Below are 12650 nucleotides of genomic sequence, written 5' to 3'. Positions count from 1 at the left end.
GCCCTAGCAACTTCCTTCTCCAGTACAGACACCTGGTAAGTAACTCGGGCCCCCTTTTGCTGAAGCTTCACGGTTTTCTGTTGTGTACACTGGGTAGGAGGCAGTGGGAATCTTGGGTGGGATCCTGGCTCTCACAAACTGCTGGGTGCCCTCAGGCAAGTCCCATTCATCTAAGCCCCAGGTTCCTCCTCGGAATAAAGTGGGGGAGACCTTATTTCCTCCAACAGTACCTGGCTATGGTGTCTGACAGGCAGGGTACTTGGTGCGCTGGGCTGGGAAGCTCCCTGCCCCGGGATTTAAATCACTTCTGCCCCAGCAGGCTGGGCTTAGGGAGTCCCAGAACTCCTCACCATGCACCCAGTTCAGTGCTGGGTGTGGACTTGTACTGTGAGGGCAGTTGGAGCTTTGCCAGACTCTGCTTTCCTGCTCTTCTAGTCAGGCAGACCAGCAGTGACCTTGGATTCCAGTGCTTAGCCGGCTGCAGAACGATGGGGCTGGCGTGCGTGCAGGGGAGAGTTGTGTCCTCTGATCCCAGGGCTCAGCTGAGCCCCTTGGGGGAAGCAGGAGGCGCCCTCGCGTCCAGAAGCTGGAGCCGGCCAGACCTGGAGCTGGCGGTGGGAAGCCCGCGGGGCGGTGCTCCCAGGCAGGCGCTGGGGGAGGGCCGAGGGCAAAGAGATCGCTGGGGCTTCTCCTGCCCTCTTCGGGGCGGGTAGTCTGAACCCTGACTCCGCAAGCACCGCCCCCACCCCGCAAGCGCCGCGCGCCCGAGGACCCGAAGTCCACGCCCCACTCCTGCGAGCTCGGCTGTCGCGTTGCATCCTGGGCTCTGTGGTTTTCGAGGGCCGTGGGCGGGGCCCGCTCGGGGTGCGCGGCTATTGGGTGACGGCTGGGGCGCCCGCAGCCATTCCCTTTGTGCCCGCCCCTTCCGCCCCGCAACGGAGCGTCGGAGAGCCGTGACGGGCTCTGCCCTGGTGCGCGTCAGCGATTGGCGGAGGGGCGGGGCCCAGGGGCGCGGCTGTCCGCGGATTGCTCGGGCGCGGCGGGGGCGGGCCCGCGCATGCACGTAAGGGCGGTGCACGGGTCGCGGTGGGTAGTGCCAAGATGTCGGCGGCGGCGGTTCCGGAGCTGAAGCAGATCAGCCGGGTGGAGGCGATGCGTCTGGGGCCGGGCTGGAGCCACTCGTGCCATGCCATGCTGTACGCCGCAAACCCCGGGCAACTCTTCGGCCGCATCCCCATGCGCTTCTCGGTGCTGGTGAGGACGCGGGAGGACGCGGGCGGGCGGGTACGGGACGCCACTCGGACCTGCGCCCGTGACCCGGCGCTCCCTTGCAGATGCAGATGCGCTTCGACGGACTGCTGGGCTTCCCCGGGGGCTTCGTGGACCGGCGCTTCTGGTCGCTGGAGGACGGACTGAATCGGGTGCTGGGCCTGGGCCTGGGCTGCCTGCGCCTCACGGAGGCCGACTACTTGAGCTCGCACCTGACCGAGGGCCCGCACCGCGTCGTGGCGCACCTGTACGCGCGGCAGCTGACGCTGGAGCAGCTGCATGCTGTGGAGATCAGCGCGGTGCACTCGCGGGATCACGGCCTGGAGGTGGGGGCCGCTGCTCGGGCCCCGCCCCCCGCCCCGGGGTTTGGCTCTGGCCCCGCGGAAGGCACCGATGGGTAACACGTCCCCCTGAGGGTCCCCTGGACAGTTTGGGAGGGTGTCGCTGTCTCCAGCTTCGGGGTGGGGAGAGGGACCAGGGGTCGGGTAGGGTGGGAGGGGGGCCGGGGCTGGGGCTCCCTCGGGGCTGTGTTCCATCTGCCTTGCTGCCTGCCATTGCCAATCCTGGGAGTGGGGAGTGGGATCGGTGGGAGGATGGGAAGGGGCGGTGCCTGCTCCGGGAGGTGTGAAACTGCAGAGTAAAAAGGGGATCTTGTAGGTCTGGGTTCTTGTGCCGGAATCTCATGGTGTGAGGGATGAAGGCTCTACTTCTGGGTTTTATAGTCTGGAAGACTGGGAGTGGCACTTGGGGTGTTTGGGATTCACCAGGTGAAAGAGGGAGCATGGGGGTGTGGACTGTGGGGCTTCCTGCTAGTGGTTGAGGGCTGGGACTTGAGAGTGGGATGTGCATGGGGATGGCCTTGAAACTTGCTTGGGGAAGAGAGGGGCTGCACCGCACCAAGGGAGCTGGCTGGCTTCTACCTCACCCAACCCTACCTGGGTCTCCCATTATGTCCTTGGCAACCTGGCTGTCCTTCCCGTGGCCTAGCTGCTCACAAGCCCCTCCTGCCAAGGCCATGCCATCCGTGTGGGGGCCTGGTCCCAATCCTGGTCTCCTCTCCATGCAGGTGCTGGGGCTCGTGCGCGTCCCACTGTACACCCAGAAGGACCGAGTCGGTGGCTTTCCCAACTTCCTGAGCAACGCTTTCATCAGCACAGCCAAGTACCAGCTCCTCTTTGCTCTCAAGGTGCTCAACATGATGCCCGAGGAAAAGCTGGCTGAAGCTTTGGCTGCGGCCACAGAAAAGCAGAAGAAGGCCCTAGAGAAGCTGCTCCCATCTTCCTCCTGAGGTTGCTCCTGTGCCTTGTGTCTGTCGCCCTCCCCCTGGCGCTCTGTACCCGTGGGCTGAGGCTGGGCCCTCCAGCCTCATTGTGGGAGTGTGTCTTCTAGCATGTTCTGTGCTTGACCCATTCCGACTGTGTTGGGGAGTGGGCACCTCCTCTTCTCCACTGCCCAGAGCAGTTACTGGGTGGTGGCCTGGGTGCACCCACTCTAAAACGAGCTCTCTGCGTGCGTGTCGTGGGCTGGTGGAGCCCCAGGTGTTTCCTGATGGCCTCAGTGGATAAGTGCACATGCACTTGGACCCTGGAAAAGTTGCTTTGTTCTCGTGGCAGTTTTGTTCTTGTGGAGGCCAACTTTGGGTTGACTCCATCCTGCGTCCTGCCCCGAGCCAGCCCCAGGGTCTGGAGAAACGCCAGCCCAGGATAGGAGATTATGTTGTTAATTTTGGTTGTTAGCTTTATTTGTGGTGAGTTTTCAAAGCAGCTTTACCTGCTCTGTCTTGGGCCCTGTCCCTGCGAACAGTCAGGGCTGTGGGGCCCAGGTGTACAGGGAGCTGCTGGAGAAAGGACAGTAAAGTTGTGCCTCCGCTGTTTTGTGTGTTCTTCAGTCCTGGCTACAGGCCTAGGGGTGGATGCACGAGGGTGTCCCCTTCCCCGCCACCCAGGGACCTGAGGGCAGGGGCCGGGCATAAGAGCGGGGCTCTGGGTACCATTCAGGTGGAGCTGATGCAGGCCTCCCCTCCCAGGTGGGGGTGCCAGCCACCTCCCCGTGTTGACTGTGGCACTGCCAGCCATGGACTCTTCTGGGCCATGGGCCTGGTCTGGTGGTTTCTTCACTGAGACTGACAGTGTGATGCCTCTCCCTGATCCTGGTGGCTCTGGTGGCACCTGGGCTGAGCCCACTGCTGCTTCCTTTGAGAGCCTCCCCTCTCTGTTCCCAGCACAGCCTGCAGGCACCTCCAGGAAGCAGTCTGGCAGCACTGGCCAAGCGTGCACAATGACAGCAGGAGAGCCACCACAGGACAGGAAGGTCACCACTGGCGGTCTCCTATGGCCCTACGTCTGGAAAGACTCCTCAGTGAAGCTCACAGTTTCCACAGCGCTGGCCTGGTAAGGAAAGCAATGCTCCCGGCCCAGCCTGGGTGTCCCATCTTAGAGCCTCGACGAAGTGGCTGGCACATGTGGGCAAGGACACTCTGCTCTGTAAATAAAACACCTGTACTTGCTCCTCTCTTATTTCTGGGGCCTGCTTCGCTCTCCAGGTAGCTTTGTAGAATCATGGGGGTTCTGATGCAAAGGTGGCCCTAGCTACAGACAACAGAGGGATGGGGCAGCAGGGATCACCCAGTTGGTCCTGCCCTGAGCATGGTGCTCTGGGCGAGGGCCCTGGCACAGCTTTCCTCTTACTGTGGTTTATCAGCCAGTACCTCAGGCCGTGGGACCAGAACTGAACCCCTCACCAGCCAATCTTAAACTTTATTTTCCAGCAAATGACATATGCTGCCCAGGCACCCCGCCCCAGTCCTCACCTGTCTGGGCGAACCTCAGTGTGGCGCCTGTGGTGTGTGGGGACACGCTCTCCCCAAGGCCCTGCCTGCTCTGGGCCCCACTCCCGGTCTGGATAACAGACCCTCGTCTTGCCTCAGTGCGGGCCTTGCTGCCCTCGCACCGGCCACAGCCCCGTCCTGTCTGCCAGCTGCTCCTGGGGCCCGATCCTCTGGCCCTGGCCACTGCAGCTGCCCGCTCGCTGGCCTCCTGTCCTCTGGGCACACAGCTTCAGGGTGGATCAGTCACCCCACGTCAGATTCTGAGAAGGGAAAGGGAAGACTGAGGGGGGCGCTCGCTCGGCTGCACAGCTGCCCTGCTCTTGGGGCCGAGGTCCTGGACGAACAGACACTCACCGTCCCCCTGGCTAAGGCTCCCGCCAGTTCTCCTTGCCGTTCAGCACTTGCAGCTTCTCCAGGCTCTGGGTCACTAAGCACAGCACTCGCCCTGAGAACGGGGGCAGACAGTTACTGCTTCGTAGTCTGGAGGGCTCGAGGACACAGGAATGGATGACCTTGAGGGCTGGTGGGCTGTCCGGCCCCCTGGACTCACCCATCTCCCGGACTCGATCCTCCAGGGCTCCCGACAGCTGAGGGAGGCTCAGGGCCTGCAAGGCGGCCTGCCAGCCTTTGGAGTCTGCAGGGCAGAGAGCTGAGTAGGCCTGGGGTCTGTGCTCACGGGCCCTGCCTTTCCATCCTGAGCCACTGCGACCAAGGGACGCCCCCTCCCCTTTGGTGCCATACGTCCCCCTCATTATATCAGAGTGTTCTCCTCCCACTTGTGGAGCAAAGCGCTGACGGCCGGTCAGGGCTCAGCCCCAGGAATGTGTGTGAGGGCCCCTGCCTACTGGGCTATGCCCTGGGGGGGCCCAGCCAGGGGCTGTAGAAGTCACTTGAGGTCTTGGACAGTGGAGGCAGCCATGGCCCAAAGGCCACCTGGAGGGACAGTGAGGACATGGGCTTGGGCACGTGAGAGAATCTGGGGTGGGGTGGTGTCAGTGTGATAACTGCACTGAGACAAGTGGTAAAACCCAGCCTGGGGAGGTGTCCCTGCCCTCTGTCTACCTGTTCTGGGTCCAGGACACTGCTCTCCTTACCAGCTGTGGGGAGGCCTGGGCCCAACATGGCCTCGAGCGGGGATTCATCCTGCTGCACTCGGGCGGACAGCTCAGCTTGACAGGCTCTGCCGGACACGAGAACCAATCGCTGGTGAGGGGAGAGGCCAGGCGATCGCAGACACCCTTCTCCCAGAGTGTGAGGCGGGGCTCTGCCCTGTGCGCCCTGCCAGCCTGTGCCTGTGCAGCCCGGGCAGAGAAAAGACCCACATGGGGCCCCTCTGCTGCCTGGTCTGCCCTGCAAGGAGGGACAGCCAGATGAAACTGGGGTGGCGGTGACTCCAGGAGGCCCTGAAAACAACCCATTCTTGGAAGAATCTGGAGGAAACAGTGACTTGGCCTGGCCCTGGCCCGGGGGCAGCTCGGACACCCACTTACTGCAGCTGGTCCAGGACAAGCGCAGCGTCCCGGGCCAGGGCCCAGGTCTCCTGCAACTGTGCATGGACGTCCTTGCGGGCGCCGTCCTGTTCCAGGAGGCAGCTTTCCACCACGGCCCGCAGCTCCTGTTCCTGTGACACCAGGCCCCGCATGGCCTCCACCTCCTCACAGCGCTGCAGCGGGAGAGGCAGCAGGTGCAGCAGGCTGGTTCGGGGGTGGGGAATGACCACTCGGGCAGGGTTCCCCCACCCCAGGTTCCATCTCCGCCGTCAGACTGCCTCCTCCTCTCCTGGCCTGGGGGGACCTGTCTCCACCTTGGAGCCCCCCCGGCCTGGGCCCCTTCCTGCAAGCCCTGTGGTGTGCGCTGCTGACACCCTTTCTCCCTCCTGTGCCCACCTGTGCGCCCCACTGCATCCAAGCCATGATGCTTCCTGGCCTCCCTGTCCTGTCACCCGCCCTGGCTGTTGCTCTCCGCTGATTCTGGGCATCTGTCTCCACTCTGTGTCCTCTGCACGTCCCCTGCCCCAGCTCTCTACTTACTTTGTGCAGCTGGATGGCAAGCTCCTGCATCTCGGCTTCAAGCCGGTCGGCGTAGGCCAGCTCCAAGGCATCACTGGGGGGGCGGGCGCTGCTGTGCCAGCGGGCGATGGCAGAGGTCATCTTTCTCTTGGGCCCAAACAACCTACAGCAGGGAGTGAGAGGACACGGATCAGCACCTGCTCTATGTGGAGGTTCCGTGGGCCGTCCTTCTACCAAGACTGTCTGCTAGAAAGATCCCAGCTTTGAAGGGGGAGAGTAGCCCCCAGGATCCTGGGACAGAAGACAGAAAGCATCGTAAGGAGTCGTGACCTTCCCACCCTGCCTGGCTGCTGCTTTCACTAGACAGGGAGCTGGGGCTGCTGGGGCTGCTCTCAAAGGTGGACAGTGGAAAATGTCAGGGTGCCCTGAGCATAGCAGTGTCTGCTGGGCCAGCTCGGGGCCTCGGGACCCAGGCTGCCTGCACCTGAGCTGGGAGCAGCTGCAGAAGTGGACAGCTGACAGCAGGGAGAAAGCTGGCCACTGGACAGGAAGGGTCTCCACCCAAATGCTGGGAGCTGCACCTCAGCTGGTTCCTGGGCATCGTAGCCAGAGGCCTTGGGACTCACGTGATGCCGATTTCCTTCAGGTCGCTCTCAGTGAGGGTCAAAAAGATGCGGAGGTCCACGTCCTGCTCCTCGAACACCTGCAGGTATTTGAGGCAGCCAATCTGCTCCAGCAGTGTGGCGAGGTCCTAGAGGGTGAGGAGCCAGGGCAGGTCAGAAGACAGGCAGGCCACGAAGACGTGGGGGCAGGAAAAGGCCTGTGCTGCACACAGAGCTGCCTTTCTCCTGCTGAGCACCTGGCCTGTCCTGAGCTCTGCTGACTCCCAAGTTCGGCAGAGAGCCTGGGCTGCCCCCTGTGTGTCCTCAGGCAGGGCAGGCAGGGCGTCTCTGGACCAGTGTCTTCACTGCAGCAGCAAGCACACCCTGTGGCAGGTCTGCGGCAGCAGCTCCTCTCGGTCTCTGCTGACCCGGGACTCTTCATTTTTCCTTCACTCTGGGGGACAGTCTTTGCTGGACGCCGCACTGTTGGTTAACATGTTGTCCATGTCTTCTGGTCCCTGTGGTTTCTGATGAGAAATACGCTGTTAATTGTCTGGAGATCCCGTTGTACGTGCTGAGTCACTTGTCTCTTGCTCCAAGATTCTTTGTTTAGTGACACTCTGATTGTGATGTGTCCAGGTGTGGCTCTGAATTTAACAAACTTAGAGCTCATTCAGCTTCTTGGATGTGCAGATTCATTTTTTGATCAAATCTGAGAAGATTTGGCTTTTTTTTTTTCCACTGAAAACTTTTTTTTTGGCCTTTTGGATAGAAATGGGAATTTATTTGCCAGGAAGGATGATCCCATGGGACCAGTGCCGGGCCTCCTCTTCGCTAATTCTGTGTTTGGTCACAATGCAGCCTGCCCTGCACTTCTTGCCTGCGATGCTGAAACCTGGCCTCCCCAGCACCACGTAGAGGTCCAGGCTGTAGGTACCAATGCCTGGTAGTTTGATCCCCAGATCGACGTGTTCTTGGATCCCCAAATCAAAATTTCCAGTATCTGAGAGATTATTTTTTCTTAACTTGCATTCTCGCACCTTTAGATGTTTCTCCAGGATTTCTTCTGCCTTGGCCCCACGGACTGTGCAGTGGACAGCAGTCTTTTCATTTCCCGTGATAAGATTTGGCTATTTTAAAACATTTTTTCTACTTTTCCCTCCCTCCTCCCCAGGAACACCATTACGTGCACGCTGTTACACTTGCTGGTGTCTCACAGGTTTCTGTTCATTTTTCCTCATTCTTCTTTATCGGATTGGATAACCTCAAGTGATCTATGTTAAGTCTTCTGGTTCTCTCTTCTGTGTGCTCAAACCTGCTGTTGAGCCCCTCTAGTAAAATTTTCATCTCAGTTATTGTACTTTCAGTTCCAGAATTTCTATTTGGTTCATTTTTATTTCTATCACTTTATTGATATTCTGTATTTAGACATGGTTTCCTTTAGCTCTTGGAACATATTTTATTCCTTTCTTTGTTTCTGTTTTACAAACCCTGTGTCGAGGGCTGACTTTCAGGAGATGGCAGTGACGGAGCTGCTCTGCTACGTAGGAAACCCCGACCCAGAAGCAGGTAGCTTCGCCCCACCGGCTCCTCTGCCAAGCACATACACCAAATCTTGGAACATATTTAAAGAAGCTGATTTAAAGGCTCCAATCGGCATGTGTTTAAGGTATGGAGAGGTCAGCTGCTCACCGAGCCTGGGAACACAGGCGCTGGAGAAAGCTCGCCAGAGGGGCTGCGAGGAGAAACCAGCAAAATCACAGGCTTTTAGTGAAGAGCAGAGCTGTGACTTTAATAAATGGCAAATGCTGACCTCTCTTCCACCTCTGTACCACTTATGCCCGCAGAGGGTGGGAGAACACACTAGGCAGTGGCGCCGCTGTTGTACCTGTAATCCTGGACAAACTGCCCAATCAGAGCAGCCACGATGAGAAAGGCAGCAATTAAGTTCTCATTAAGTCCCGACTAAGTGCCACTTTGCCTCTGCTTCCCATGCAGCTTGTCACTGTCACCTGAAAGCAGTTCTGTGATGCTGGTCCTGTGTTTCTCCTCCCCAGGCTCAGGGAGGCTGAGCTGAGCATGGAAACCAGGGGGACAGACGGATCCCTCCATGGAAAGGAATGAACAGAAGCCCGGCAACTGGCTCCTCTCACCATTAGGAATCCTCTCAGCCCGGGTAGCTTTCTAGGTCGTGTGGAGAAAACCACCCCACTCTTTTCTCTCAACAGTGCCAGCCCCATGGGAAGTACAAATAACTGCCTCACAAATCACAAGAAGCCCCACGGTCTTACCTGGGGTCCTGAGTAGGGGGACCTGTCAGTCTGGGGGATCAATCTTGGGGCACAGGAAGTCCCGGTGCCAGGAGGCCACTGGCTGTCGCTGCTGCTGTAACGATTCTTGGTCTTCACGTAGCTTTTAGTTTGTTTGCGAACCGAGCTTTTCCGCGCATGATCCGAATCCTGTGGTGAGAGGTGTGTGTTTAAAGCAACTGCGGGGGCTGGCAGCTGACATGCTGCATCCAAGCTCTGCTCCCTGCCCCACCGCCAGTGTATGCGGCTTCCTCTGCACGCTCCCCTCACGGTAGGGAAGGTCTGAAACTTCCCATAACTCCCCCGCCTGCCAGAGGCCTCCCCGGTGGCGGCCCCCGTGGCACTGCATGGACACGCTCACCTCAAGTGAACTGCTAGGCAGCCCCCACGACGCCGGGGGAGGGGGAGGAGGGGGGGAGGGTCACCTCGTTGCTCTCCAGGGAGGCCTCGCTGCTGAGTTCCGGGGCCCGGGCCAGGCCCTCACTGCTGCTGCTGCTCCGCGCGGCCCCGAGGTGGGCACAGAAGGCGTGCTCTTCTGACAATGGCGAAGACGAGGACGCCTGACCACAGGCCTCGCCCATGGCGACTCCCCAGAGCCCTGTCCCCGAGCGGCTTCAGCCACAGCGCTCCCCGGCCCCTCCAATCGTTCACTGTTTGCTTCTGCTTCACGCCGACTGCCAGGCCAGGCCCTTCCTCTCTAGGCTCGGCAGGGTTTGTCTGCTCTGTTCACCGATAAATGCAAGCATCTAGCCAGTGCTTGGCACACAGGACACTCGGTAAACAGCTGTGGAATGGACGATGCACATAACATACGAAGACATTTCCTAAGGACTTACCAGTCAAGAGACTAAGCCTGTCTGTCTGGACTGACTCCCAGATCCTGCTCAGAGACCCTGGGTGAGAAGTCTCCTCACCTGTCCCCACGCCAGATTATGACTCTCCTCACAACAGCCAGAACCTTCTCTAACCTTCACCCTCTCCTCTGCCGGATGGACCCATCACAGGGCCACGGCCCAGCTGGACTGGTGGCGGGGGGGTGTGCGTACCCCGGCTGCTGCTGCTGCTGCTCTCCACATCCCGCTCATTGATGGGGGAGGTGACGTCCCTGTAGCAGAGGCCCCCCTCTTCCAGGGGGTTCTCATCGCTGCTGTTGAAGGTGACGTAGCCCCGTGGAGGCACCTGTTCTGTGGACAGAATGGGGCATGTAAATCCACACGCATGCATAAGGAAGGATGAGTTCTTCCTTCCACACACAACCACCACCTCAGAGGGATCTCGGCGAGGGGAGCCCCAGGACAGCATTCTCTACTCGCCACGGTAACCTGGACAGAGCTGTGCCGTCCGCAAATGAGGAAACAGGCTCCAAGGGGTTAGTGACCGGCTTGTGCCCAGCAGCGGGTGCACGTGGAGCCAGGCCTGGCAGTGGCGGCCTCTCTATCACGCCACGCTGTTGCTTTGCCAAGAGGACAAAGTAGGAGACAGTAAGCTGTATTTACAAATTCCTGAGCCAAAGGAAAACTATACTACAAGGTGTTCCCGCAGCTGGAAACATCTACTCTCATACACACACCGGCCTGCATGGCCCCTGCGACTTTCCAGCACAGGGGCCAGTCAACCCCAGTCAAGAAGATCCAGCTGAAGAGGCCCTGGCTAAACATTAACGGCAGCGACAGTGAATTATATAACCTCTGAATGTCTGCCTGCGAGAAAACAAGAAGAGGCGGAACACAAACCAGTGTTTAATTCCACCTTTGCCCCTGCCTCTGCCCCACAGAAAGTACGTGTATTTGCATGAAAGAGCCTGGCTGGTGGGACCACAGGTAACTTATTTTCTTCTTTATACCTTTCTGAAGTTAGAGATTTTTTACATCAGCACATGCTATTTATCATTCAAAAATGTTTTTTAACTTTTGGCAAAGAGCATATATGCACTTACAGAAAATTAAACTTTCACACAGTGTAAGAAGAAAAACAGAATCTCCTGAAAGGCCGGAGCTGAGAGGCTGGTGAACACTCCTTCCTATGCCCCGGCCACAGCTCAGGCAGGACAGGTGGCCTGGGCTTCTCCAAAGGAACAGACTCTGCTACTCATCCCAGAGCCCCGAGCTCCCAGCTGCCAGACCAGATGCCCGTGTCCTCACCTTCAGCACCAGCTCACCAGTCAGCCCCCTGGATGCTGGGAGGAGGCAGGCCTGGTTACCAACCAGTGCCAGGACCCCTTCCAAGGGTCTGAGAAGGGAATCAAGTCCTCACATGGTCTCCTGGCTGGGAGGGGGTTCTGAGGGCTGCTCGCTAGACCAGCGGCCTGGCCACTGATGGGTGAGACCCACACTGGAGTCTGGTCACTCAGGCCAGCACGAGAGACAGCGTCAAGCCCAAGCCCCAAGCACTCAGCGCCTGTGCTCCCCAAAAGCACTGCACTCAACACTCAGGAGCTGACGGTCTGACAAAAACTCAGGCCATCTGGAAACTCAGGGTCTAGGGTTCTGGCCTACCAGGTGTCTGGTGGGCAGTTCTCAAATCCACACCCTGAGAAAAGAGTGCGAGGGCAGAGTCCTCCCCAGGGGATGCGGCAGAGACAGGAAGGGGACTCAACGGTCACGTTCTCCCTGCTGGGCTGACCCACCCACGTGAGGAATGGATCCAAGCTCAGTTATCTCTCTCCTACAGGAGAGAATGTTCTATTTGTAGTTTTAACCAACAGAAAGGAAACTCAAAGGACGAACCAAAACCCAAGAGCGAGACACTGACTAATGTGTCTCCATCCCTGTGATGGATTCTGAGTCCTTGAGCTGCTGCTCCCACCCGGCAGCCCAGGCGGCCCCCACGTCAGGAGCCTGAGAGTTGCTCGTTCTCTCAGACAGAATCCTAGACTATGGTATCGAAGCCACCGGGATCATGGGGCACTAACCATAGCAAGGCTGCTGTATCCTGCCTCCGAGTCCAATAGCTGTGAGCCTGGCCAAGGCTCGCGGCCCCTCGTGGATGCTGAGGCCCTTCTTCCGACAGGGCCTCTGTCTCTGAGGGACAGGGCAGGATTCATCTGAAGAGCTCAGATCTTCGTATTTTTCTGTGGGTCAAACACCAAAATTTAGACAGTATGTTCAGTGATGGACTAATTTACTAATCCTTATAATGAACTGAAATAAAAATCATCATAATTGCTTTTTTCCTTTTCCTAAATTAAGAAAAGTGTTCCCAGGATGTCACCTGTAAGAAATGCCACAATGGGCGGGTCCACTGCTCAGATGGGCCACAGGGACATGGGGCAGGGGGCGGGGGGGGAGGAGTAAAGCTGCTAAGTATGGTGAGCAGATCCAACTCATCCCTCTCGCTGAGTTTCCAGAATTTTTTACAACATGAAAGTATGTTAACAGTTAGAAATACATTCTGTTCTAAGCTGAGGTGACAAGTAAGATCCATCTCTTCATAAACATATGGCAGCGGCAGTCACAACTTCTTAAGCCATTTTATATTCTCAACCTGAACAATCTCTTAGGAAACAAGTGCCACATGACAGCTCTGTGTGCTGTTTTATGACCCGTCTGAGCTGAAGAGCTCAGTGTGCCCACAGCTGTCAGCATTTTATAGCTTTTCATTGTTTTCCATATTTCATTACACCTAGAAGACAAAA

General features: G+C 58.3%; 2 protein-coding genes across 6 annotated transcripts in view; one reads left to right on the top strand and one right to left on the bottom strand.

Moving 5' to 3' along the window:
• The first annotated feature begins 1074 nt into the window (after positions 1-1074).
• Positions 1075-3951, top strand: NUDT16L1 (nudix hydrolase 16 like 1). Of its 2 annotated transcripts, none has more exons than XM_082857012.1 (4): positions 1075-1254; positions 1335-1595; positions 2336-2558; positions 3491-3951. In XM_082857012.1, the coding sequence occupies exons 1-3, from the start codon at positions 1102-1104 to the stop codon at positions 2555-2557; spliced, it is 636 nt and encodes a 211-aa protein (XP_082713138.1). In that variant the 5' UTR covers positions 1075-1101; the 3' UTR covers position 2558; positions 3491-3951. The 2 variants fall into 2 exon arrangements, with proteins under 2 accessions (XP_082713138.1, XP_082713137.1); XM_082857011.1 differs by having other exon boundaries at positions 1093-1254; positions 3496-3951.
• A 60-nt stretch (positions 3952-4011) lies between these two features.
• The window catches only part of ANKS3 (ankyrin repeat and sterile alpha motif domain containing 3), a 30393-nt gene continuing 21754 nt past the window's right edge, over positions 4012-12650 (bottom strand). For 2 of the 4 annotated variants that reach the window (XM_082857008.1, XM_082857010.1), the window contains 11 exons: positions 11928-12086; positions 9985-10200; positions 9442-9551; positions 8999-9166; positions 6732-6856; positions 6127-6268; positions 5587-5759; positions 5191-5276; positions 4647-4730; positions 4451-4541; positions 4012-4376 (listed from right to left, as the gene is read on the bottom strand). In XM_082857008.1, the coding sequence (XP_082713134.1) occupies positions 4462-4541; positions 4647-4730; positions 5191-5276; positions 5587-5759; positions 6127-6268; positions 6732-6856; positions 8999-9166; positions 9442-9551; positions 9985-10200; positions 11928-12086 (1343 nt within the window). In that variant the 3' untranslated portion in view covers positions 4012-4376; positions 4451-4461. Of the gene's footprint in view, positions 4377-4450; positions 4731-5190; positions 5277-5586; positions 5760-6126; positions 6269-6731; positions 6857-8998; positions 9167-9441; positions 9552-9984; positions 10201-11927; positions 12087-12650 lie in introns of all 4 variants that reach the window. The other 2 variants (XM_082857009.1, XM_082857007.1) reach the window with 2 other exon arrangements.

This window comes from Leucopleurus acutus (genome assembly GCF_964270905.1).
Source record: "Leucopleurus acutus genome assembly, chromosome: 16".
Taxonomy (NCBI): domain Eukaryota; kingdom Metazoa; phylum Chordata; class Mammalia; order Artiodactyla; family Delphinidae; genus Leucopleurus; species Leucopleurus acutus.
The sequence above is the reverse complement of the archived record's forward strand: the minus strand, read 5'-3'. Positions and strand labels throughout refer to the sequence as shown.